Raw genomic sequence first — 24,869 nt, forward strand, 5'->3', positions numbered from 1 at the left:
TTCCCTCTTTCCAGGATTTCTAAATTACGGTAAATTTTCAGGTACTTTAGAAAAATAGTAGCTTCTTTATTTAGATGTTTTCTAGTCCTAAAAGAAAAAATCAACAATAAAGATACTTCCTGTCAGTGAGGAATAATTTGAAAAGGTTAATGTGATTAACATGAAATAGGATTAATGTATCCCATCTTATTAGCTTTCTTTCACATGACTGAAGGGATGAACTGACAAATGGGATACAATTTAGGGGTAATAAAGATTCATTATCTCCTGTAGAAAAATGATTACTTGTAGGCCAGTAAGAGCCATGAAATTTCTAAATTATTTTTTCCTGTTCGTTATCAAATCCTATTTGATTAAAACAAAATCACTTGTGATTATCTTCCTCTTCTCTTTGAAATCGGTGGAAGATTTCTTTCCTCACTCCTACCTTCATGTTTTAACAGAAATATTTCTGTTCTGATAGAGCAAGTTCATTAAAACTTCAGTGCAACTATAGACTGTAACAGCTTTGCTTTAATAAAACCTATTGGGCTCCTAATATACTTTGGTTTTAAAGGTACACTTTTTGTGATTCATGTAGGAAACTGCCGTCCAGGAACGGAATGAAGTCATAAGAAAACTAACAAGCAGCCTTCAACAGGCGAGGAAGGATCGCAATGACCTCCAGGAAGAGGCTGCACATGTAGCTGATGACATCCATAGTTTACAACTTCAGTTACATCAGGTGTGACCCTTCTGTAATTTTTATTTCCTTACAAAGTGAACAAGAATAGGTTTTGAACATAAACATGAAAACTTCTAGTGTACATCTTGACCCTTTCACATATTTCTTAAAGAATACATGACTCTTCTTTCTTGTTTTTGATGTTTCACAAAAATTCAGTTTGCAGTGCAGCTGTGAAAATGATATTAGTGCAAGGCAGAATTTTCTGCAGTTGCTATACAGAAGTCCTGGAGACATCTTTACATTTGCTGCTTAACTTGCTGTGAAATATTCAGGAGATAACTGCACTTTTTGGTGCATCAGTTTAGCTTTTGTTAGGGAATTTTACCCAATATTGATAGTAGCTTGGGATCTGTACACAGAAGTCATTATAGTAGTATGGACTTATTTCTGATCAGTTTACTTCAGCATAACAAGTGACTGTGTATCAGCTGAGGTATTACAGCTGCCTTTTATATACTCTACCTTGTATTTCTCAGAGCTAAAAGTGACTTGCTTCAAAGAAGATGATTTAAAGTAACTGAAAGACAGCTGATGTAGCTCCTTTGATGCACAGGAACCTGCTTTGCTGATAAGTTGACTGTCGGTTTGAAACCCTATATGTTGTCATATTCTACATCCTTTCATATACTTTAATTTTCTTTTTTTATCCCGTTTCATGATCTTCAGTGTTGCAGTAGCTCCTCTCTCTCCGAATATCTTTATTTTTGTTTTTTAAGAGCCTTGTTGTGTATACCAAAGAATAATATTTACTGATTTTGTCAGGTTTGCAAGGTAAGAATCAGAGTAGGAGGGGCTATATGTCTTAAATGTCCAGCTAAGAAATGGGTGCTTTAAAAAAAAACAAAACCAAAACAAAACCTTAAAGGAGTATAGGGTTTTGTTACTTATGCTTGGAAACAAATCCTCTGCACAATGGAGTTCTTACTTTGGAAAAGGGAAAGAAATACTGCTTTTTCTGTGCAGTTCTGAATGCTATTGACAAAGTACTTTGTAATAGCGAGACTTACTCTACAGATGTTTGCTGGGATTTGCTCCCAGTTGATGATTGTTGAGATTTGCTCCATAAGCCACTGAAGACAATTATAAAGACTCTAGATTGCACTTCAGGTGTATTCTAAATAAAGGCTAGTAGTGTGATGCAAATCATTTGTGGAAGCATAATTACAACTTTGATATCAGATGAAAGAACAAATACCATCTTAAATATATTTATCTTCTTGGTTTTAGTAACATTTTTAGAAAATGTTAATTTAAAAATGAGTAAAACACTTTTCTCTGTTATCCCTAGAGCTTAAAAAAAAGTGGGAGAAGTTCTTTTAACTTGAGAAGAGTTGAGGGGCAAGAAACCCTTTGGTATTAGATTGTAAATACCTTGGAGAAAAGACTTATTTTGTTTATTGGCCTCTTACCAGAATGCCCAGCTCATTGGAAGTCCTACTTTATTTTTGGGGCTTCGTAAGTGTGAATTATCTAACATTTATATTTTTATGGTAAATAATAATATTTCAAACATGAAACGACTTTTGAGGAAGAGTCTTATTCCTTGAAAATGAAAGAGTAAATCTGTATTAAATGAATACAGTATATGTTAAGCATACAGGAAGGTCAGTGTATGAGTTATTCTGGTGTAAACATACTTCTGACTGAATACACTTATGTGTTCAGGCAAATGAGATGCTGAGGAATAAAAGCCCTCGAAAAAATGAAGTATTGGAAGCCCAGCACCAGGTGACCTTGTTTCAGAACTGTCTCAAAGAGCAAAGTACACATTTGGAAATGCTGCGTCAGAAAGCACGTGACTTGGAATTACAGCTTGAGTCTTCTCAAAAGGTAAAAGCTCTTTAAAGTTTCTTTATAGTTATGAGTTCTAAGTAATTAGCTTTTTGTCGTGAACTTGTAAGCCAAGATGGCTCCTTTTGGAAGAGGAGAATATATAGAACATTTTAATTTTTGCATGAGGTAGCATTGATACTTCAGTACTGAATGAGTACTAAATTTTTTCTTCAACATGATATTAAAATCTGGTCTTTTGAAGATGTTTGTCCAGCTTAGGCAAAGTAACTACTGAAAATTTAAGATTTTTTTTTGTAAGAAGGATTCAGTTCTGGTTGTTTAAAACTGGCTTACTGTTATGTGTTGAAATTATTCCATTCTGTTATCATTTCTGTTGCAGAATGGGATGTCTTTACCACTGTACTAGACTCTCGTATAAGGTTAAGAAATTTCAGTCAGAAATAGCTCCTTTGCAGTGTTTATTGAACAGATGCATGTGGGAATGTAACTGAGATGTCAGAGGCATAGCATTCCAGTAGGATGAAAGCTGCTGTATAAACAGAGGGTCATCACTTAATAATTCTACAGTTGTGTTTGAATGGTTACCCAAAATGCTTATCTGAGAGCAAAACTTAACTGTACCTGTAAGCATATTTGTTTCAGATCCAAAACAGAGTGAAATGCTAGGAATATTTTGATGTACTTACTCCAGAAACAAGTGCTACAAATAAAGAAATAATCTTCAAGTTAAAAATTCTAAATGTAGAGCAGTCATAATATGCATTTAGAATTTGATGCTAACTCTGACCAGCAGTGACGATATGGTCATGAAAAAAGTTTTTCTTTAGAAGCAGATTTCATAGGGATTCTAATTAGTAAGATATATGAAAAATAGCTGAGAAAATCTGATTTTGTTTAGGCCCAGAACCATCAATGCTGTAGTTAAAAGCCTCTCACTCTCAAGGACATGTTTAAAAAATCCAGTTGCCTAGGCCAGTGAAATACTCTGCATTTAAGGGTAAAAGTTACCTGTGAAGAGATAATAAAAGCTGGAGTTTTGGGGAAATTACAGTATGTCATATTTCAATTGTGTATTTCATATGTAATATTTTATTTTTAAGAATACCAAAGATAAAGAAAATCTGCTTGCCCAAATGGAGGAGAGTATGAAAGATACAATGCAGCAACTGTATAAAACCGTAGAAGAAAAAGAAGAAAGTATAAAAAGTCTTCAGGATGTACTGATATCAGAAAGATTTAGCTTATCTGTACTACAACATACTCTATCTCTCCGGGACTCAGAAATAACAGAGTTAAAAAATGAAATATCCTTATCCAAAATGAAAGAACAGCAGCGTATTGAAGAACTCAAAGTGAATCATGAAAAGGATACTTGTAGACAGTTAGAGAGTTTGAGGGCTGAGCTGGAGAAATGCCACAGAAATGAGATTGCAAAAGCCAAGCAGGTATATGAGGAAGAAGTGACTTTAAAATACAAGAATGAACTTGAACAGTTAAAAAAAGAACTCTCTGCTCTGAATTCTGAGGAGGACATTCAGAATTTGAATGTCATAATAATTGACTTAAATAATAGGCTTCAAGAGTCTGAAATACATAAAGAAAATTTGAGAGAAAAGCTGGAAAACCATCTGGAAGATTTCAAGAGAGAAAAATCTGAAACTGAAATTAAATACAAAGATTTAATTGTTGGCCTCAAATCCCAGCTTTCTGATGCAGAAGAACAGGTCAAGGAAGCCCAGCGATATAAACGAGAAAAAGAGTGCTTGAATGAAGAGATCCAGAAACTCAATTCTTTCATCCAGGAATTAAATGAAAAGCTACATATTGAGGCTGAAAGAAACATAAACTTAAGGCAAGAGATTGTCTACAATAGAAAGTTTATGAAAATGAAAGAAAAACTAATTTTGCAAGAGGTGTCAGAATTGCAGAGAGCAGATCTTGAAGAGATACGGAATAAACCATGCCAGCTTAAAGGTGAAGAAGAGTTAGTTCATGAAGAGCTAGAGTCACAGCATGGTTTGGGAGTAGACTCCTTAAGAGGTGAATTAGAAGTTAAGAATTTAAAGAAGCTCGAAAAGAATAGTGAAAATGAAAGTTATGAAGCTGATAGCCTGTCTGAAGAACATTTGTTAGAACTAGGTTCTTTTACCAGTGATGAAGGCTTATTGGCTAAATATCTTGTCTCCACAGAGAGACCAGAACAGTCATACACGTCAGACAATTCTGAAGGTTATGCCATTGAAGAAGGTAAATGCGAGTTAGACAGCAATATGCTTTTAGAACCCAGCACAGATTTCGTTCCGCTTTTATTAAAATTCAGCCCTGGTGAGAAAACACACCCTAGCAGTTTAGCTCAAGGGACTTTTGAAGAGACTGAGATGGAAGCAGAAGCCATGGTTTCATTTTTGTCAGGTAGCCCCCTGCAGCAACATAAAATAAGTGATGATGACGATGTAAAGGATGATGAGAACATTTGTTTAATAGAGAGATGTGTGAAGCTAACTGAGCAGCTCCATGAGAAGGAAGCAGCCTTGAACAAGTCTCATCAGGAGACCCAAGAAGCTATTGATAAATGGAAAAAAGTAATGACTGAGCTCTCTGATATGCATGGGGAACTGAGGGAAGAGCGTGAGGCACGGGCCCGTTGTGAAAAGGAGCTTGATCAAAAAACAAAGAAGGAGAAAGAACTTGAAAACAGAATAAGCTTTCTAGTAAAGCAACAGGATGGAGGCCAGCCTGACTGTGATGAAGAGTCTGTAATACAACTATCAAAATCCTTGCCCTGGCAAGAAATGGTAAAAGACCTCAAGGAGGAAAGAGAAATGTTGATGGTGCAATTGCGAACTCAGGAGCAGTTAGTGAAAGAAGTTCAAGAGCAGAAAACTGCTTCTGATTCTGTAACAAGCGAAGTACAGTCTCTTTTTGGACGTCAGTTAGCTGCTTTGCAAAGTCAAAGGGATCAAATACAAACGCAGCTTGAGGCTCAGAAGGCCAAAAACCAGACGATAGCTGAGCTGCTTGGCCAGAAAACCATATTAGAAGAGACATTGCTGAAAGAACAGGAGTCACTTAAAGCTGAAATCAATAGTAAAGAACAAAAATTAACACTCTTAGTGGAGGAAAAAACAACCTTAGCAGAAAGATTATTTGAAAAGGAGCAGGATCTAATACAAGCAGAAAGAGCCTTAGCAGAGAATGTTAGCATCATAAAGAGTCTTGAAAAAAATATACATGAACTTAATACTGAGGTGAAAAACCTCAGAGAAGTACAGGAGTGTGAGAGATTGCAATATGAGGAAAAGCTGAACTCCAGTAACTCCAAAATTCATAAACTTAACACTGAAATAAAGGCAAAAAGTTCTGAATATGATGAGAAAGAAAGGCAGCTGACTGAAGAAATAGATCATTTGAAGAAAACTCAGTTGGAGCTTGAAACTAGCTTGCAAGAGTCTGTTCAGTCTGCACAAGCTATGCAGGAAGCCCAGTCTGAGATGGAGAAACATTACAAAGAGAAAATTGATAAAATGGAGTCTCAACATCATGAAGAAATTAGTGAAGTGAGTTTGACACACAAGAAAGAGGTAGGCAGCCCTGATGGTGGCAGGAATTTGGGGATTTCAAAATACTTGAAGTAGTCATTGCAAATGTTTGTCCTTGTTTTCAGATAGAAGAATTAAATACCAAAATAAAGGAGAAAGTGGAAAAGCAGCAGAAGTTGGAGGAAGAAAGGAAGGAACAGATTGCTCTAATAAAAAAGGTAAGTTGTATGATCAGATTTATTTTGGGAAAAATAAACTCATCTTGTATGTGTTGTTTGTCATTTAAGGAGAACAAACATTTTGGAGATGTTAAAGTCTGTATTGAATTCCCCTCCCCCATAGTGACTTTGATTTTGACAGGAGGGGAGCAAGGGGAGAATTCTGACTTAATAACTTGTAAGAGGGGCAAAGCGCTAAATAACTATATTTTTAAGAAAATTCTGTATCTGAGTGTTCTGTGCAGGTACATGAACGAGAGCATGATCGTGAAATTTCTGAACTGATTAGTAAACACAAAGAGGAAATGGAAGAGCTATGTGCTGCCCTAAATAAAGAACAGCAACAGCTGTTGGATGAACTTCAGCATCAAATGGAAGCCACACACAAAACAGAGATTGAGCAAGCTCAGATGCAGTCGCAGGTATAGTAAAGAAACACAGTAATACTGTAGCAGTTACTTGGAGCCTTTACTTTATAACAGCCTTGTTCCTTGTGCGTACTGTGTGTGCTGTTTTATGTAATGGTGCAACTGAAGAATTAGGAGTGTTCCCCTGGTGGGTGGTAGTAGATATTTTTTATAGTAATTCTCCAGGGTTCTTACTGCAATTAGTGTCTTAAGAGTAATTCTGAATAAAATTTGATATGTAAATTGATGGGTAAAGAAAGAACTTTCTTGTATTTCGTGTCTTGGTAAGTTTAACAAGTTTTTTTTTTTTAATTAATTTTTTTTTTTAATCTCAGTAATATAATTAGGAATGCTTTTATACTAAACTTATATAAACTTGACTTTCTCTCCTCTGAATATTTGTTAGGTTTTGAGCACTTTCATTAACATGAAGTTGAAATGCAAAGAATATGACTAGTCTTAGGTCTATTACTAGGTATTGGTGTAATTTTTGGCTCATTTAAGAATTGAGAAGGCCAGTCTATTATAGTTGCCTTTATTAACTGATGGATATTCAACACTTTTTAATGAGACATGGTGAATTTTATTTTCACTTCCATTTTTTCCAATACCACCTCAAAGTTTTACTTTGTACCAAATTATAACCATAGCAAATAAGAGGAATATTTTAACAGCCAATTGAAGGGAGGGGTTTGGTTGTCTTCTGTTCTGAAGATGTGAGGTAATGGACAACTGCAAAGTATTCTGTAGGAGAAGAGTCAGGTAAGGAAAATCTTTTATTTTGCACTGAAAAGATTTTGCAAGTCTCACTATAACAAACGTCAGTATTTTCAGGATTCTCTCCCATCCGTGAACAAATGCCTTCCAAATTTAGAAAGGCAACACCTAGAGGTCTGTAAACAGTTGAAGAAAAAATGAATGCATTTTATTAAGGCAAAGATGAGAAACATTTTCTTTTCCGTTACAGACACTGCACAGCCTTGAGCTGGAAGCTTTACGCCTAAGCTTAAATAATATGCACACATCTCAGCTTGAGCTGACTCAATCTAACTTGAGAAAAGAAAAGGAAACTGCCCTTGTGGAACTACGGGAGATGCTCAATGATAAGCGTGCTCAGGAAGTAGCAATTCTGCAAAGCCGCCATCAGCTGGAGTTGGAGAAGATTAAAGAACAATGTTTGAAGGAAAAAGAAGAACTTAAGCTGAAGCATCAGCAAGAATTAGGTATTAAAATATGGGAATACTGGGCTAGAAATTGAAACCCCATAAGTACTTTTTTCATCTACAGGTTTTATCTTGGTGTAAAGCTGGTCTTCTGAGGGAGAGTTGGCATTGCCATGAATAAGGATAGGGTCCAGACTGGCCTGTGCAAAAGTGTGTGGCTTATGAAAAAAGTAGTTGTCCAGACCTAATTTAATTCCTTTCCAACTACATGAGCGTGTTGTTGTGACCTCTGCAAAACAGCAGTACAGTGGACTAGTTGTTTTTTGGAGGTGTTAGGTGGTGTTCTCCCAAAGAGTTTCATCAATGTGAAGAGTAGAGTTCTCCTGTGTTTCTTTAGGACTTTTATAGCCTTTAGTCTGCAGTGTTCTTCAATGTTGTGTTTCTGACAAAATACCTAAATGCTTCCTGGCTTGCTTGAATGGTTTCAAAAGTAGGAAAAAGTTTCAAGGAATTGAAAGGCTCAGTAAGAGCATGCAGCCAGGTGTCCTTGGTGAAATGTTTGACCTAAGATTTATTTTGACCTCACCAAGAAAAAAATGCACTTGATAGTACTAAGGCCTGCTGCCAGTGCTCTTAGCATTGTTTGGGACAGTCTTCTCTTTCCAAATCATGGGACCATCTCTTCTGATCTTTATGGCCGATCTTGACACTGAACAGGAATTTTTGGTGCAGGTCTCACCTTCCTCCAATCTCTAATTTACTGAAGAAAACTTGAAGAAAAATTTTCTTCGATTGTCCTTTCCTGAAAAGCAGAGAATATTTTTCTGACCCAAAATAGAAAAGCACCTTTTTTCCACCAGTAATACAGTGAACTGATGACGTAGTGGGATTTGAAAGTAGGAGGAGGTCTGGAAACAAATCTCAACATCAAAGCTGTTTATATGTGTTTTGGCCACTTAACTTTATGTGAATGTAGCCATTGTGCTTAAATGCGGGGACTCAGAGAATCTGAAAATAGGTGATGCAGGAGAACTAACTGGGAATTTTTTTTTTTTAGGAAAACGGTGATTGGACATGATCCCAGTTTGCCCGAGTGTAGGGACACTCTATCTTAGAATTTGGATTAAATTTCTTCCTCTAACTGACCATTAGCTGGGTAGTTGGCACCATCTTGGGGTCTCTGGATTCTCATTTCCCACTGAAAAACTCGAAACAACACTGTAAGCTAACAGTACTTTGAAGCTTGGAGAAGGGGACTGATGGGCTTTTTCAGGGTTCTTGCAGATCAATAAAGGTGCTGAAGAAGAAGTTGGAAGGGATCTAGAGAGAAGGTGGGAAGGAAGAAGCCTTTGGTTTGCATGACACTTCAGCAGAATGGTAGCATCTCTGTTTCACTCTTTCCTAGGTATTTTTAGAAGAAGATAGAGAAGAGTTTCCTACTTGCTTCTATCTGCTGTTCTCTTGCCATGTCACAGAAGATAGAAATGATTCAAACACTTAAAAGCAGTTTGTAGTGAAATACTGGTATCTAAAATATCAATAGACTTTTGAAATAGTACCTTTAGGAGTAAAGACAGCAGTTCATATCTATTTTTGGTATCATGCTCTCTATAGATTTAAGCAGATACTGCTTTGTTAATTATACTGCACTTAACTCCAAAGACAACCTTAAATGTTAAATCCAGATGCTTATCTCTTTCAAAAATGAAAGGGCAATACTAGGATATAAGGTAATGGCAGATTTGGATAGAACCCAGTATCTCATACTGTTGTGTGCCTCGCAATTCAAGCCCTGAGTTTTTTGAAATACTCGTCTCTTCCATATCTCTTGTTGTTTAACCATGGTATTTTATAAAAATTTATTAATAAATAGTATTTTATTTCACAGATGATCAGAGAAAGAAAATAGAATTGGAAATGGAAGAGACACGTATCCAGGTACAAGTTCTATTCTTCATACAGGAAAAGATAAAACTGCTTTCAGTAAACTAGAGCTGTTACAGTAGAGTCCCGTTCTAATGTATTTATGGCAAAGGACAAATAAATGGAATATGAAAACATAGAAAAAGTACTTGCAGTTTACTAAGTGTGTTTGCATTTAATAATGCACATTTGTCTGTTAGACTCTTAAAGGGGATTGGGAATTGGAATCTGAGATGCGTCTGAAAAGCACGTGTAAAGAACTTTCTGAAAAGCATCAAACTGAAATGGAGGAACTGCAGAAAACACTGGAAATGGAATCAGAAAAACTCAAAGTGGAGCTGAGGCTTCTTTCTCTTGACAAAGAACAGTTTGAAAGTAAGTGTCATAGTCGTGGAAGCAGTTGTCTTTATTGAACAATAGCAAAAATACCTATGAGAGTTTTAGAACCTATATAAAAAGTAAAAACAAAGTATATGCACGTACTGTTACTTAAAGATTGGGTCAATGCCTGGAGATTATCCAGAAAACAAGAACTAAAGGAAAATTTTGTATTTAAAGCCTAGTTAAGTGTGTTACATTATGACATGCACAAGAATATAAGACTCTGAATATATTTCCCTTCAAAAATGTTATTAAGGTGAGAGATGAGGGAAATAATATTCTCCTCAAATAAAAGGAGATCTAGTTCTAGAGGTGCTAGATCTCTGATGCCAATCTGACAGGCAGTAAACCAGCTCTGAGAGGTAAAGAGCAGCCTCTTCTTACCTGTCATGGGCTAGATGCTTTGCCTGTATTTTGGCGGCTTTGGTTGCTGTTAGGATGTTTCTTGTTCTTTCCAGCCTGCACTGATTTTACTCAATTTCCCTGAATCTGTGCCATAAGATTGTTTAGTGAGGGAACATTCTTTTGCAGCTCACTGGGACTGAATTGGGATCAATTTGTTGCAGACTCTGGGACAGATGAAATATTTGTTGGCTGAATGAGGTAGTAGCAAGTTCATGTGGTTCAGAGAATGTTCAGTTAGTACTGAGACAGAATACATTTGGCAGGAGCTTTTGTGTTCCTTCCTGTTCATCTCACTTCTATTTCCAGCTACTAAGTGTAATAATAAGAGAAATTCTGTAGTTGTAGACTGTGAAGAAATGTTTGATTCCCTGCTCTAAATAAATGTGCTTCTGGTTGAGGAAGTTTATTTGTATATGAGGAGAGCAGAGGTTTGTTTTCTTTCTAGCACTCCAGCTGGTTGCATGACTCTTGGCTTACAGCATGGGACATGGGATACCAGGGAGCACCATGTAGAAATATCAAGCTTTGAAATCCTTTACTATTCAAGCATTTGTGATGCTCTTCAAGTACTGACATCCTTACTGAGAAGGCTCTTATTCCTGTGAACCCTGTAGGGAATACCTTAAATGAGCATTCTAGTCTGGATGCATGCGTTTCTATTTTAGTCACACAAATGTTGTACAGATTGCTATGCCACTGTGCTGACTGCTGAACAGAGCTCATTTTTTATTTAGTAAAATGTATAGATTTGGAGAAGCAACATGAATTAGCTATTACAAAATTACATGAACAGCTGCAGACTGAACATAACCAACTCTTAGAAGATACGAAGTTGAAAAGCCAAGAAAAAGAACAGAATATTCAGAAGGAGGTAAATAAGATTTATTTACTATGTACCTCACAAAACTTACAGGATATATATAACATTTGGGCAACTTTTTTGTATTTAATCTTTTTCTTTTTATTGAAGAAGTAACACATATCTAATAAAGTAAGTTAATACCTTGGGACTTTCTGTAATGGTTCAAAATCTTCTGAACACAGCTGCGTTTTTGCCAGTTTGGTGTCGTTCCTTTCTCTCTGTTTATATGCCAGTGTTGTTGGTTTTATCTAGCTGATGCTTTATTCTTGCCAGTCGTGATAAATATGACACCACCAGCAGACCTCTTTCTGTGTTAGAGGAGTGGGTCTAACAGTAATTAAGAGCTACTCAGTATCACTGCCAATCCCGATTAGACTGAAAGTCTAGTTGTTACTGAGTGTTTCTACCTATTTCTGACGGTATTGTTTATGTTGCATGTAAAACAAGCAATCAGAACAAAAACGTTCAAAAATTTTAATGCATCTTCTGTAGCTGGAGAAACTTCAGGTCACGCATGAAGAACTAAAGACTCGCTCACAAGAAGAAATCAAGCAACTCTGGTCTCAACTCAATAGCACCCGAGCCAGTCGGCAGGAGTTAAGTGGTATGGTTGAAACTGATGCATTTTATCTTTTGCTTCTAGTTCATATAGGAGTGAATTCATTTTTGATATGAAAGATTTTTAGTCATATACGAGAAGCACAGCAAAGTCACAGATGTGTACAGAATTGTCTTTGAATGGGGGAACAGGAGCATCATGTTGTTACCACCACTGTTGTTGCAATCATTGCTGTTCTCTATTAATTGTGTTGGTGTCTTGAAGCTCTGCTCCTGCACACTATACAAAAGTTTAGTGAAAACAGCCCTGTTAGATTTAACTTCAAATTTGATTTGAAGTTGTAATGAATTATAGTTTAAGTAGAGAAAATGCTGGTCAGCATGCTTTGATTTATATTCAGTATGAAAGAGTTTATAGAATCAACTGAGAAAATGATTAGTTTTAGGTAGCAAAGACCACCACATAGATCATGAATTTGAGTGGTTTCTTGTCAATATGGGATTTTTTTTTTAACTCTTTTTAGTAGCCAGTTCTCTTACTTCAAATAAAAGCAGAAGTATTTCAAAACTATGTGATTAAATTAGGTCTTGAGGTTGAAATTTGTTTGTTTTTTGTGGCTTTTTTTTCCATTCTTCTGGTTTTGAAGTAAGTTAAATAAAATGCTTTGTCATTGACACAGACATCTTCTGAAAGACTTTTAACCCTTAAATTTAGAAATGCTCTGGGATGAAGCTGTTTAATATTTTAAAAATAAAATAAAAACATTCAGATGAGACTTCTGAAATCAGACTGAATGATTTTGTTTTCTTGTAAGGTTAAAAATAACACTTTAGGAAAGCATACTTTGGTTTGAAAAGAATAAATAAACCTCTCAAATCTCAAAGTGAAAAGAAAAATGTTATGCCTGCCATTTAAACAAGAAAAATTTTTTTTTTTTATTTGGTCTTATATGTATCTGCATTAAAATTATGAAGAAGTTCTAAAGCTTGAAAGAAAATAATTACGGCAAGACTTCAGTCTGACATATTGTTTGTACAGCTTATTCAGATTTCTATCAGAATTGTGAAATGTATTAATTAAACCTGCACACAACAGGTAATTTTAGAGTATATTAATCAGAGCTGACATATTTTGTTGGGGTAGTTTAAGAAAATTACACTGCCTTTTGTTTTAAATACCATTTCAAACTTTCTAACAAATGTAACTGTAATTAGCTTTTGAAGTATAACTGTTTCTTTCCTGACTCCAATGCTACTTTATGGCTATAAGCTGAAAAGATTAATATTCTGGGTTTTTTTTTTGGTTTTAGTCAGACTTTAACTTGTTGACCTTTTTGAATCTCTATCATGTTACAGAATTATAGTACAGATAGTGCTTTTTAGTATTTGCTGGAACTCTTATATTCCCTCTCTGTAGTCCTAACCTTTATTAACATTTCAAATGTCTTCCCATGTCTCTAATTACTCACATTTACCATTCTTTGGACCCTTTCTGCCTTCATCTGCTTTGAGATGGTGAGACCAGAATGCAAGCCCCTGTTTCAGGTGAGGATGCATCTTTGTTGTATGAGGAAATCTTAAAGGCATTTTGTTTTACTCTGCTTTTCCTTTACTTGAGCGATGCTTTGAAAATGCACTTGGACAAGTCTGAGAGCTCCTTGTAATGGATCAGAAACATAGCAACCAGATAACAAAGTTGCTGCTCTGATGTAAAAATGACAGCCAGTTCAAAGCTATTAAACATTTTCCTGCGTTAGTTTTGTGCCAGCAGACTTTGCTGGGATAGCCAAAATCTATCCGTGTGAGACTGTATTTCCCTAAGTCGTTGGTGTTTTTACTAGTCTGTTCTTATCTCTTGATTTCTCAGGTCCCTTTACCTGGCAACTGCTCTCTTTGAAAGCAGGCTTGAACCATATGCTAATTTCACTTATTCTTTCTGTTTGGATGTTTGCTGTGAGAATTCTGCACCACAAGTGTGCTTTTCTTTTGATTCTCTATACGCTGGCTGAGTGTCACAGCGTTTTTGTTTCCTGGCTGTTGGGCGTCATCTAGAGTTGTGCTGTGGTTTGGCCTGGAGTGGCTCAGATGTGCTGTGCTGGAGGGTGGGGGCTGCTGTTCGGCATTCTTGTGTTGGGAATGTGCTGGTTCTCTGCAGCATTTTCTCAGTGTCAGCACTGAAGGCCCCTCAACAAAGCCAAGGTGTAGCTCTGAAGTAAGCTTGTAAGTGACCTGAAGGTGGCAGCAGCCTTTTTTGGTTTGGAGATGACTCCCTCCCTGTATTAAGCAGCTCGACTGAGTTCTGGAGATGTGAGCTTGAGAATTGCTGCCAGACCGCCCTGGAGAGTTCCTTGTCAAACCACAAGCTCAGGAGCATTTCTCTGTATCTTTTCTCAGGCCATACTGGAAACGCTGGTTTAATCTTCAAATGATGATTTCTTAGAGCATAATAATCATTTTGATTACTATTCAATCATGTGAATTTTTGGAGGTATTTCAGTCATTTTCTTAAGTCTTCCTGAAGTTTTTTTTCTCGAATAACATAAGCTGCTTCTTTCTTCTGAGTACTTTTTTCTTGAAAATCAATTCCATCTTCAGTTGGTCTTGGTGTGGATTCAGCTAATCCTAAATCATCTGTGAAACTTTTTTTTTCTCCTGTCTCCTCATTTTTGCCCTTAGTTCTACTTTTTTTTTTTTTTTTTTTTTTTTTTCCTAATACAATACTCTTCTTCATTAAAAAGAACATGGGGAAAAAAACTCTTAAATGGATAACCAACCCATCTTTAAAGTAATCCAAGATTTGTTTCTTTTTTCTTTTTTTTTTCTTTTTAGTCCAAGATTAATTTTCTGGTTTGTTCTTTCTTGTTTTTCTAGATAGTTTGCGCTAAGTTTTTGTACCTCCTGGAGCAAAGAAAAGATTGTAATAGGTGTGCTTGAGTAAATTAGTCTTTCTGGCTGCTACAACAAGCAGATGTGGGGATTTAAAAATTTTACAGGACTCTGCATATCACTAACTCAGAGCTGGGGCACAAGGGCAATGAAAATGGTTAATGGTGTGCTGATGGTTTTGATTCTTTCCATGATGATGATTTCTCTGAATGCTTTGTAAGCAGGGAACACATTTGTGCTGTCTTCGGAGGAAGGAAAATTTTTGCCTTTCAAAAGTTCATCTTACGTAGTGTGTGGGATAGTATCTTACTGTCATCTCAACAACAGAAATGTAGTTTGTCTTCACTGTACCTTTAAGGATGCAGTGAGATATTGTGTTCTTTTTTCCTCCATTTCAGAGTTAAAAGAACAGCTTCTGGCTCGTGCATCACACGTGGAAGAAATAGAACACTTAAAGCAAGAGTTTGAACAGCAGCGTCAGCAAAGGAGAAGTGAGCATGAAACCGAATTAGAACAATTGAGACTTTATTTTGAAAAGAAATTAAGAGTCGCTGAAGAAAACTACAGAGATGAGTTGACTTTGCTGCATCAGAGACTGCAAGAACTGAAGGAATATTCATTGCTGGAGTCAGACATGAGCCAGGATCAAGCAGTGGATATCAGGTAAGCTATTTTTTTCTCTTTTAATCTCAGGTTATGATCAAATGTTTCCAATTTTTTATGTAAAAAATGATGTTAGTCTCTAAGTATGTTATGATTGGGGATTAGGTGATTTGAAGTTAGAAACTCAGCGAAGAAAGTCATGAATGTGGAAGATACTTTCCTATAGAGCTGTTACAGTTGCTCTGTACATACTTTGAGTACCATATTGTAAGTTGGCAAGTTCATTTAACTTAATTTGTGTGATGTGGTACAGTCTTAACTTCGTAAAACCATTTTCTCTTCTCAGTTCCTCTGCCACAGTTTTTGGAGAGACAACTGAAAAAGAGAGGAGAGTTATACTTGACCAGCTAAATCAACAGTTGGAGCAACATAAGGTCAGATTTTTTTCTACATTAAAGTTCTGATGATTATTACATTACCCATATGAAAACTGATGTCTGCTTCTCAGTTCTTCCAAACAGTTAAAGTTGTATTTGAGACACCTATTAAGATCTCATTAGTTTTTATCAGGTCTATTGTAAATTATCAGCTTTAAATTGTTCTTAGAACAGCAGAACAGATAAAACAGGGTGTTCTGTAATTTTATGTGCTGTGTTTGGATTATCCTGTGCCTAATAACGTGTGAGTTCTCATCAAAGCTCTTCCTCACAAGTTGCAGAATTCATGATGTTTCTTTTTTGTCTTGAACTCTGTAGGAATTGTGTCCATTATTGCTGTCACTTCTCTTTCAGTGGAGACACTAATTTGATCCCACCTCTATTTAGCCATTTGTTTTTATATACTTTGTTATAATTTAAGATTTCTGCTTCTTTGTTCAATTCATTCAAAGTTAACTAAGAGTTCAATAAGGGAATTTTCTTTTTTTGGTTTTAGATTTTTATAAATTATTTTATTTTAGTAAGGGGATGATAAGCAGACATACACAGACTATGTGCATTAAATTTATTTAGTATATCACACAAAAAATTACTTAAGAAACTTGCTGCAGTTTGTTTCCTAGCTGAGTATGAAACCATTCATAGATCATGACTTGTATGTTCTGTGATGGTGCACACATGTAGAGGGGGGGTTCTTTAGTGTCGAAAGTGGATGGTTTCTCTATCCAGATGCTCTGATCTGCCTTGTGTCATGGTTCCAGGGTATCTTTACTTCTAGGTGCTCTGTTGCCACAGTAGAAGGGGGAGTGGCTGGAAAGAAGCAAAAAGTACAGGGTTTTGGAAAAAAAAAAAAAAAAACATCTGTCAAGCAGGTGCTTTACAGCATGGTTCATATAGTGTTTTCATTGAACCATTTCTGACCTGGTTGTTTCAAAGCTAAGGATGTATTTCTAATCTATTTCTTACATAGGAAGAACTTGCCTGTTTGCGAGTGCAACTTAAAGAACAGCACAGGCATGAATTAGATTCCTTAAGGTCTTCCCTTGCACTTCAATATAAGGAGGACCTAATGAATATGAAGGTGGATCTGTCAGACAAATATATAACAGAAATTGAGGAAATGAAAAAAAAGCATTGTATAGAACTTGAGCGGCTTCGTGCCAGACTTTCAGAAGAACATATCAAAGGTAAGATCAGATGACAGGAAATAAAATGATAAGCTGCTTGTGTGGCTTTTTTTTTTTTTTTTTTCTTTAAATGTCTAAAGGCTTATTGGAAGAAATTTGAAAACATGTTATTAATTTACTTTAAACTACAGAGAGCACTTAAAGCTTGTTAATCCTTGGGATTGGGCATTTTGCTTTTTGACTTGGCTGGGCATGCTGAGTTGTATTTTCAAGGATGTGGTGGCCTGAAGTTGGTTATTCTGTAGTAAAGCTCGCTAAACTGATGAGCAGTTGCTAAAAAGAGTTAATCAGATTTCTATTCTTGATGCCTAGAAGGAACACTGTCAAATCAGAAATTAATATTTATCTGAAAATTTCTTGTGTTGTCTGTCAGTCGTGTTAAGTGTTTTTATGTTCTTAGGAAATAGGTCATTTTTCAGTGTATTCTATAGAATAGACTAATTCATGTTCCATGTTACATACCTCTTTTGCCAGTTTTTGTTTTGTTAATTTGATAGCACTCTGTGTTCATTTAGGTTTTTTTCTCTTTTTTTTGTGTTCCACAAGTTATGTGTATCGTGATGGTTTTCAAAGATAAGCTATTTGTAAGGGGCAGAATTTGTAATAGGTAACTTCTGCTAAAAGCTAAAGTCAGCTTAGCTTAAAGTAATTTTAGCTTTCAGGCTAAAGTCCCTCTTCTGGCTCAATTTAATGAGATTTGCTACATCATCATGGTTTTATATAATTTCTCTACAGTTGCTGCTTTTCTTGGAAGATACAAGCTTGTAATTTATATAAATGTACTGCTTTGCATCTTTTCAGTATGAAATGCATATATTGTTGAGGTTCAGGTAAGGGAACATAGTAGTTCTTGTATCTCTAACCTCATTCTGGGAGCATAGTAAACTATACTACCTTTTGAACTTGTCATCTATACCTCAGTGTTAGCCACATGACACACATGACTAACTCTGTTCTACTATATGTTGCTTAAAAGGATCAGTAAACCCTTTTTAAATTTTGGTTATACTTATTGCCTTTTCTTTTTTTTTCCCCCTCCATTAGACAATATATCAAACCTGCCCAAATTGGAATGTTTAGATAGAGAGTTGCCCCATCTGCTTTTCTAGGGGAATTCTTTATCTAAAGAATGTGTGTGTAAGAGGAGATAAAACTTTCAGTCATCTGTCATTACACAAAGAAAGTCAACTCCTATGACTGCTGCTGATATAGGAGGGAAGTCCTGCCATAGGTTGTGATCCTTCTGCATTATTATGTGTGTGTTCATATTCATAAATGCTGAAGTTGATAATTAAGTAGCACAGAATAGCAGTCATTTTGATAAATACATCTTGTTGTTCTATTGCTAGTATGGCTACTGATAAATTGTGCAACTAGCAACATTCAGCTTTATTTTATTGCTGTGAATTAATAAGGCCTACTAAAATAAAATAAATTTCAGAATGTTGTTCTACTGTTTATTCAGAAATCACCAAACTGCGTCTACAGAGTGCTCAAGATGCAGCGCGTCAAGTTGAAATGGAGGTGTCTGAGCGAGTGTCTGTGCTGGAGAAAGAGCATAAGGCTAAGGTTGCTCTCCTTCAGTCTGAGAAACAGTATATTGCAGAACTTTCAGAAGAAATAAAACTCTTAAAGGAAGAGATTGCTAAACAAAAAGATATTTCTGTGCAGAATGAAAAGCATCTGAAAGAGGAAATGGAAAAGGTAATTAGTGTTAAAGTGCTGTTTTGTATGGAATTGGACGAAGTCAAGTCTATTGGGAAGGCCCAGTGAAATAGAAGTGGCTCTTATTTTTAAATGTTTCAAGTTAGTGATAGTACTTTCAACTTGAAAGGGAGCTGAATGCATACAACTTATTGGAGTAAGATTCTGAAGTTCAGAGTGCTTCAGTGTTAAATGCTTAGTTTCCCACAGATGAATTTTTCTTCAGGAGCACAGTGTGGGAAGGCAGGTGCTTCAAGTGTTGATCAAATACACCTTTTCACTAATATGAGGTCAGGCATAGGTACACCATTTCCAATGCAGGCAAGTGCAAAAGATTCTCATCCTAAACCTCCCTCTGCTACACTCTGCGAGGCAGCCTGGCATCATGTCCAAGGTGCAGAAGTAAGGCATTGCACTTGCACACTGTGACATGTCATGCAGTAAAGGAGAACTGAGCAGGTAAGTGCTGTAGCAGATGGAAATATCCTCTCTGCTGAACAGGTCCCCTCTAAGAAATAACTGCTTTCTTGATCAGAGTGTCTTTTGAAGTAAGTAACCAGAAATAATTTTTCAGTCCAGTTGTTTGGGAAATAATCAGACAGCAAACTCAATGGACAAAGACTTAAAGTTGAGATAATCACAGCTGATGCCATCCCTCTTATCCCTTAAATCGACTATTCTGTCTGAGAATAGACTTAGATTGAATGTTAATATATTCTTTAATATGTTTGAATATTTAAATGCAAATCAGAATCAGATGAATGCTCTAATTTCCCAAATCCTCTTTTCCTCCCTTTTTGAAGAGAGGTAGGTATGTGTATCCTTTTCCAAATTGAAAGAACAGTGGAAAAAGTCTTAGGAAGCAGTAGCAGACTGTTTGAAGATAACATGAGGAATCATCCAAAGCTTCCAGTAGTGAAGCTTTCAGTACTGTTAGCTTCCCCCTGTTGTCCGCAGTATCTTGTTTGTGGCTCTGCTGTCTGGGCAAAAGATAGTATAGGTAGAGTGTGCGATTTGAGCAGCGTCGGTTGACATGCTGATACGCTGTCGGGAAATACCTATATTTTGTTTGGCTTATGGTCTCTATCTTGCAGAAGCCACGTGGACTGATTTCATCAATTGCCGCTTGGTTCCCAGGATCCCCCAAAAAAGTTGCTTTGTGAATTGTGTGATATGCTGGCCTAATCAAAACCCCTTTCTAACTTTTTTTTTCCCCCCTCTTCACTTAGCTTGTTGTTTAAATGAATGCTTAAATGCTTGTTTTCCTTCAGTTATCACCTGGAAGTGAAAACTTCCCTTCATACCAAAGTACTTATGCCATGTTTTATTAGCTCGTCTTTCCTTTTAATATACGATCGTGTTGTTTTCTTAAGTCTTTCTGTTTACTTCTAGTGTATTTTTAGGATCTCTTTCTGACTTCTTGTGTCATTGAACAATCATTTGCTGTTTTGGCTTCTCTTTTTATACTGTATTCTTTTGTGACATTTAAGAACTACGTATGTCATGGACTTGTATGCTAGGAGTTTACACTTCAGACACTTCAGTTTGGTTCTAATACTTATGCATTTTTAATCACTATACTATGTACACAGGTGAAATACAGACTTACTGAGGATCACAAGACTGAATTAAGGGGTGCCAGAGAAGAAGTCCAGAAAATAGAGAAGATGTATAAAGAAAAAGAGGAAAAATTGAAGTGTGAAAATGAGGACCAGAGGATCCAAACAGAAGAAAAGTTATCACTGTTGCGTATAGAACTAGAAAACAAATCAGAATATGAGAAGCAAAGTTTACAAAAGGAGTTCGAACTTCGTGAAAGTGAAATGAATCAGCTTCAAGATCAGCAGGCTGCCAGAATCGTAGAATTAGAGAAGTTGGTAAAAGAGCAACAAAACAACCTGCAACAACTAGAGGACAGCCTTGCAAGTGCAGAGGCTACACAGAAATCTCAGGAGCAGTACATCAGTGAGCTCCAAGAAGCCAAAGCACTCATGGCAAAAGAAATGGAAAAAGCCACACACTGTTTGCAAGAAGAATGTGCATTTAAACTTATGGAAGCACAGAACAAGTAAGTCTTGTGTATTTGGGAATTTCATTTGGAATGATCAGAGCTCATGTTTGGTTCAGTTACTATTATTGGTGGGTTTTTTTATTTTAAGGTTAAGACGTGACAGTCATAGGTTTGTCACTTGATGGCACCAGCTAACTTCTGTATGCAAAGCTTTTATTCTACCAAGGAGCAGTAATACTGTCCATTAAGATCTCCTGTAAGATTTTACTTCATATAAATGCATTGAATTTAGTCTAGCAAATCAAATGAAATCTAGTCTAGTTCTGCTTGTTCCATATTCAGAACACTACACACATCTGAAGATCCTGTACTAGTGTTTGTGGAGAAGAAGGATACAGGAAACAGAAATGTAAAACTCTAAAGTTTTGTTCAAGTGTTTTCAAACAACTGAAATGAATTTGCACTCATTTTTTCTGGTGAATAAAGCTTTTGTTATCCACTGAATGATGAGGTTGATGGGTCCCATTCAGTATTCCCTAGCAAAATTAAATTGTGGTTAGAGATGCAGGTTGTAACTGCTCAGTTGTTTGTCCATCCCTCCTTTCTCCATTCTTTTTAGAATATTAAAACAAATATTCAAACAAATACATGTTTATTTTTGCATACATCATTTTAAATGTTCCTCTTCTTCTCTCCCCAAACATACGTTCATTGAAAAGATTGAGGAGATAATTATACTAAGAAAATCTTGAAAGCAGGAACTTAGCCTTTAAATAACCAATCGCTTCTTAATTGTTGATATACATATCCAAAAGTATTATAGTTAATGATTGCAGCAAATTGCATTATTTTAGATACGAAATCTTCTGCATCAAGCCTTAAACAGACCGCCTAGATGGCTGAGATAGTTTGAAGAGCTTGAGTATCCTGCATATGCTTCCACAGTGGCTTTATGTCTTGGTCTAAACACAAAAAGTTTAGAGATTTTTCTTCTGACAACTTATTTGCCTGCAAACAGCATGTTCAAAATGCAGATAGTGTATATATTTTGTTTTATGTACAATATTTTTTACATCCTAGATGCTCTTGCAAGACAATACTTCGTCAAACTGTCTTTGAAATGGCACCTGAAATTCATCTTTTGTTTCTAGGCACGTTGTCAGAGATGCTTTTTCCATGTTATCCTCTCAGTGTGCTTTAATGAGCTGGAGTAAACACTGCTCTGTATTAGTGAGCAATTCAGTAGGAGTGCCTGTCTACTTAGTAATAACCAGATATCACCAACTGCCATTGCATAAGCCCATGTGGCTATGAAATCATCTTTGCAATTTTATTTGGATTAATGCTGTATGTGAAACCTAGAAGTAAAATTTGTGAAGGCTGTATAAAACCTACTTCTTATTATTTGATTATTTATTTATTTATGAGTGCGTGCTTTGACAATATTTTCTTGGAAATAATTTAGATTTATGGAGGAACACAAGGCTATGACTCAGAAATTCACAACTGAGCAAGAGATTCTTCTCCAGGAGCTGAAAAAGAAACATGTTGATGAGCTAGAACTCCAGAGTCAGCAGTTACAGGAGAAGCATAAGCAACAAATTTTGTCTCTTACAGCTGAGTTTCAGACAAAGCATCAAGCTGAACTTGAGACACTCAAATCTTCCCTAGAAAGTAAACAGCAGGCTCAGCTTCAAGCTCTAGTGGCTGAACTTGAGACAAAGCATCAGGCACAAATTGATGAACTGGAGGCTAAACATTTATCAAATCTGGATTCCTTGGAGTCTTCCTACCTGTCTGAAATTCAGAATATAAGAGAAGAACACAAGCAGGCTCTTGCAGAGCTGCAGAGGCATCACGCAGAACAAATCCATGAAAAGGATAAAACAGACCAAGCACGCTTGGTTCAGGAGATAGAGATGTTGAAATTAAAGCATGCTGAAGAACTTCAGCTTTCACAAAATAATTTGAAAATTGAGCTAGCTACTGTTCATATGGAAAAACTTAAAGCCATGGCTGTTGAAGCAGAAGAAGCTCATAAGGTGAGTCAAAAAGAAAACTTGACAATAGAGGGTTAGATTTAATGATACCATCTTAATCCTCCTTAAGTATGAAAAGCTGTTGAAATGGGTGGAAATCCCCTTTTCCTTTCTTGTTCTCGGGGTGTGTTTCTGCAACCTCCTTTGTGCCAGCACTAACATTCATGTGGCTGTATTATGAGCTGGGTTAGGAAACTGAAGCTGAAAGTTGAATTTTCTAACTCAATATGAGGTAAATGTATACCTAAGGTAAATATTTTTAGCATAATTTATATTAGAGGCCTCTATTTTGTGGCTTGGAGTTTCTCTGCTTAATAGAATTGCTATGTCATTCTTAATAAGCAATTAGAATTGAGTAAAAATAATTCTGTAGATTCAGCTACATCTCTGTAGATTCAACTACATCTCTGCAAATCTAAAGAACTTGCTTAGTAGCACAATCTTGAGGGGAAGAATAAAAGAAAAGGTGTTCTGTAAGATCCCAGGTGGGCTTCTGGGAGCAGAAAGGGTTTGTTTGAAGATTCCAGACATTAGAGTGGGCATTATCTTAAGCCCTTAAAAGATACCCAGAATTACGCTATTGCCCGGGCGGAGGTGTGAGGTGTTTACTGTTGGGATGGGTGAAAAAGGACCCCAGGACTTTCTAAGTCAGAGGAAGGAAGGCTTAGCTCATTGCTGGAACTTCAGAACCCTCCAGAGGAAGAGATGTACTTTTTTCTGACTGGTCTCCTTTCACCCTCCCCATTTCCCAAACATAAGATCTATTGTGTTTCTGCATCCAGTAATAGGTAAGAATGGCATTTTTTTGTTCCCTTACATCTTTACTACTAACTAGTTTTAAATCTACATTGTAGTTGTTCTTAAGTGTTCTCATGCAGAAAAAACTTTGACCATAAAGACCTTTTTGAACATTGTGATGATGAGGAATGCTGTCATGGATAAAGGAAAAAGTAGGGGTTTTACAGAACTAATACTAAATAGGAGAAATGAACCCATTTCAAAGATATGACATGTGTTTGTGTGTTCTTTATTCAAGAGACAATGTTTATTAATGAGCTTTAGTGAGCTTCTACAGCAGCAGGTGTGCTTTATAAATGGTGTACAAAAATACCTGTACCTTTTTTGTTGTTTTGTTTTTAAATTTTACTTAGGAGGATTTGAACAGAGCTCTTCAAAATCAAAGAAGTTTGCTAGAAGAAGAGAAGCATCTGGCCCTGGACACATTACGTGAGGAAGTGTTGCATATGGAAGAAACGCATAGAAAAGCACTCCAAGAACTTGAAGATCTTCATGAGGCAGAAATTAAGAAACATAAGGAAGACTATTCCAGGGAGCTCCAAAGAGAGTTGGAGAAACTAAAAGCACAGCATGAACATGAGCAAGAGGTCAGAATGATGCTAATACCTAAACCTAAAATAAACCATGTTTTAAAATAGAATAAATTCAGTTTTTCTAATCTCAGAAATAGGACTCTCTATCTAGAGGCTGTTTGGTTTCTTTTATTGGTGCCAGTAGATGAGACAAAGCCTGACTTCATTTAAAAGAACCTAAAAAATAATCCGTATATGTTTATTAGTCTTAATATTATGTATTTAAATTAGTGTTTTTAATGTTTCTCTCTTTCAGAGATTTTCACTTTTTTTTCTTTGATTATTATTAATTCAAAATTTTAACACTTCCATTTTGATTGAAAATTAATAGTTAATAATTTAGGTCATTAACTGTTTATGGAAAATAACTGCTAACTTTAAGCTTATATAAGTGAACAACCTTATATAAGTGAACTTTCATAAGTGAACATCTAACGCTATTTTCTTCTTTTTGTCTAAGTAAAATTGTAGTAGCTGATGCTTTCCTAAATATGTTTTCTTAAAGTTTGAAAATTTTCCTTGTTACCCTTAAAACTTTATCATTTCTTCTTGTTATTGGGGATGTTTATGTATAATCTTGATGATTTTCACTTTTGTAGTGAATGCTAAGTTAATAAGTTTAAAATAAGTTCTTTTTATTAATTCCACAGAAATG

The 24,869-nt window shown here is 36.0% G+C and overlaps 1 protein-coding gene across 1 annotated transcript in view; it reads left to right on the top strand.

The window, feature by feature from the left end:
* PCNT (pericentrin) overlaps positions 1-24,869 on the top strand; it is a 102,035-nt gene that overhangs the window by 12,039 nt on the left and 65,127 nt on the right. Inside the window, exons 5-21 of the mRNA XM_062578352.1 lie at positions 581-724; positions 2,393-2,557; positions 3,622-6,102; positions 6,186-6,278; positions 6,524-6,700; positions 7,653-7,908; positions 9,737-9,786; positions 9,972-10,146; positions 11,292-11,428; positions 11,912-12,023; positions 15,262-15,526; positions 15,813-15,900; positions 16,874-17,090; positions 18,556-18,794; positions 20,387-20,862; positions 22,271-22,847; positions 23,996-24,229. Of these exons, the coding sequence (XP_062434336.1) occupies positions 581-724; positions 2,393-2,557; positions 3,622-6,102; positions 6,186-6,278; positions 6,524-6,700; positions 7,653-7,908; positions 9,737-9,786; positions 9,972-10,146; positions 11,292-11,428; positions 11,912-12,023; positions 15,262-15,526; positions 15,813-15,900; positions 16,874-17,090; positions 18,556-18,794; positions 20,387-20,862; positions 22,271-22,847; positions 23,996-24,229 (5,886 nt within the window). The remainder of the gene's footprint in view (positions 1-580; positions 725-2,392; positions 2,558-3,621; positions 6,103-6,185; positions 6,279-6,523; positions 6,701-7,652; positions 7,909-9,736; positions 9,787-9,971; positions 10,147-11,291; positions 11,429-11,911; positions 12,024-15,261; positions 15,527-15,812; positions 15,901-16,873; positions 17,091-18,555; positions 18,795-20,386; positions 20,863-22,270; positions 22,848-23,995; positions 24,230-24,869) is intronic.

This window comes from Rhea pennata, chromosome 6 (genome assembly GCF_028389875.1).
Source record: "Rhea pennata isolate bPtePen1 chromosome 6, bPtePen1.pri, whole genome shotgun sequence".
NCBI classification, from domain to species: Eukaryota; Metazoa; Chordata; class Aves; order Rheiformes; family Rheidae; genus Rhea; species Rhea pennata.